The 1,652-nt window shown below is 36.6% G+C and overlaps 1 protein-coding gene across 2 annotated transcripts in view; it reads right to left on the bottom strand.

The window, feature by feature from the left end:
- LOC106515882 (interferon-induced, double-stranded RNA-activated protein kinase) overlaps positions 1–1,547 on the bottom strand; it is a 13,566-nt gene extending 12,019 nt beyond the window's left edge. Inside the window, exon 1 of one of the 2 annotated variants that reach the window (XM_014005930.1) lies at positions 1,221–1,546. In XM_014005930.1, the coding sequence (XP_013861384.1) occupies positions 1,221–1,324 (104 nt within the window). In that variant the 5' untranslated portion in view covers positions 1,325–1,546. Of the gene's footprint in view, positions 1–1,220 lie in introns of both variants that reach the window. The other variant, XM_014005931.1, reaches the window with a different exon arrangement.
- Positions 1,548–1,652: the final 105 nt, after the last annotated feature.

A 1,652-nucleotide genomic window follows, 5' to 3' on the forward strand; every position in this document is an offset into this window, starting at 1 on the left:
TGTCAATTACAGGCCTCTCTCATCTTTTTAAGTGGGAGAACTTGCACAATTGGTGACTGACTAAATACTTATTTTCCCCACTGTATTTGAAACAGGTGTATTTCAACAGGTGTAGTGCATCCTAATTTTGATAACATTAACATTTTTATATGACAATAGCCATTTTGGCCTTTAGAAAAACACTTTTTGAGGGTATCAACTCCCAATAAATGTCATTTTGGGAAGTCTAGCCACTCATTTTTACTCAATACCTTTACTTTTAATACTTAAGTACATTTTACGTCAGAAATTTAATTTTGATACTTAAGTACAAAATATATTAGATACTTTAAGACTTTTACTCAAGTAATATTCTTAGAGGAGACTTGAACTTTTACCAAAGTACATTTATGGTAAGATACTTGTACTTTTACTCAAGTATCACCTTGAGGTACTGTGTACAACACTGGTTTACTGAATATTTTAGCCACTAGGAGGTGATGAGTTGATTCTTTATTGCCATTTTAGGACTCTTAAACCACAACAGCACACAGGACTCTGATAGGATTTAGATATTCATTATTTCATTGTTGTTTTTGTCTGAATGACTTTGCTTTTTTGGTGTCCCTTGYACTTTCTAGCTTGATTTGACTATGTTTGCTAGATGTCTTTCTATTTTGGGACAAACTGTACATAATACTAAAACAATAAAAGCATTAAATGACGTGTACAGGTGGAGGCTACACCCGTATTTATTGTAATAGTTCTTGTGTAGACAAGCAGCTTTTAATGTATAACTCACCACAGTTTTGACAGGTAACAAAGCAATCTCTTACAAGGATCGGTGRAATTCATCATTTGGAAATGGAATGAATATGGGACACGTCACGTGTACATCTACCAAGAAACAGGCCATCCTCACAAATTGAAGGACCAGGCAAGAATAATAGTGGGGGACCAAGACACCCGTGACCACCCTGAAAGCTTCAGAAGGTGAAATGGCACTGAAGGCAGTGTTGCCTTCAGGCCCAGGCCGCCCTTGAAAAAGAGATTTGAGATCTCAATGGGACTTGCCTGGTAAAATAACGGTACATAATAATAAATACTTATAGGCAGTCTTTGTGACATGCACATGGCATACAGAAATCAAATAAATGCACTAATGGCATGCCATACTCACACGGTAACACGCTCTCCCAGATCATAAAAAACTATTTTTTTAACATAGATTACCAACTCACGTTCTATTGTGGTCAGGTCCACATGAGTCGAGTAATTTATATTCCAGTTTCAGCTGCTTTTTCTGCGCATATTCATTCAGCTCAGACACGGCGTTTCCAGCCATGATCGTGGTGACGCAGCAACTTGGATAAAATTATAAAAAAAAWAAATAAAGTGTTTAACTCAAAACACTGCTGCTGCTTTCTCCGTCCGTCACATCTCTTCTCCGATAACGACTGAGTCCGTGTTTTCTTTTCGTTTCCACTGATTTTAATCTTATAAGTTTCGATTCAGGTCCGTCACGAAACCGAAAGTGGAAATCTGGCCACGCCCCTAAACTTTCAGCAAATCTTTAACCCAATCCATTCAGATGAAAATATTACATTTACTATTATTATATACAGCGGGTAAAATAAGTATTGAACACGTCAACATTTTTCTCAGTAAATATA

This window comes from Austrofundulus limnaeus, unplaced genomic scaffold (assembly GCF_001266775.1).
Source record: "Austrofundulus limnaeus strain Quisiro unplaced genomic scaffold, Austrofundulus_limnaeus-1.0 Scaffold33, whole genome shotgun sequence".
NCBI classification, from domain to species: domain Eukaryota; kingdom Metazoa; phylum Chordata; class Actinopteri; order Cyprinodontiformes; family Rivulidae; genus Austrofundulus; species Austrofundulus limnaeus.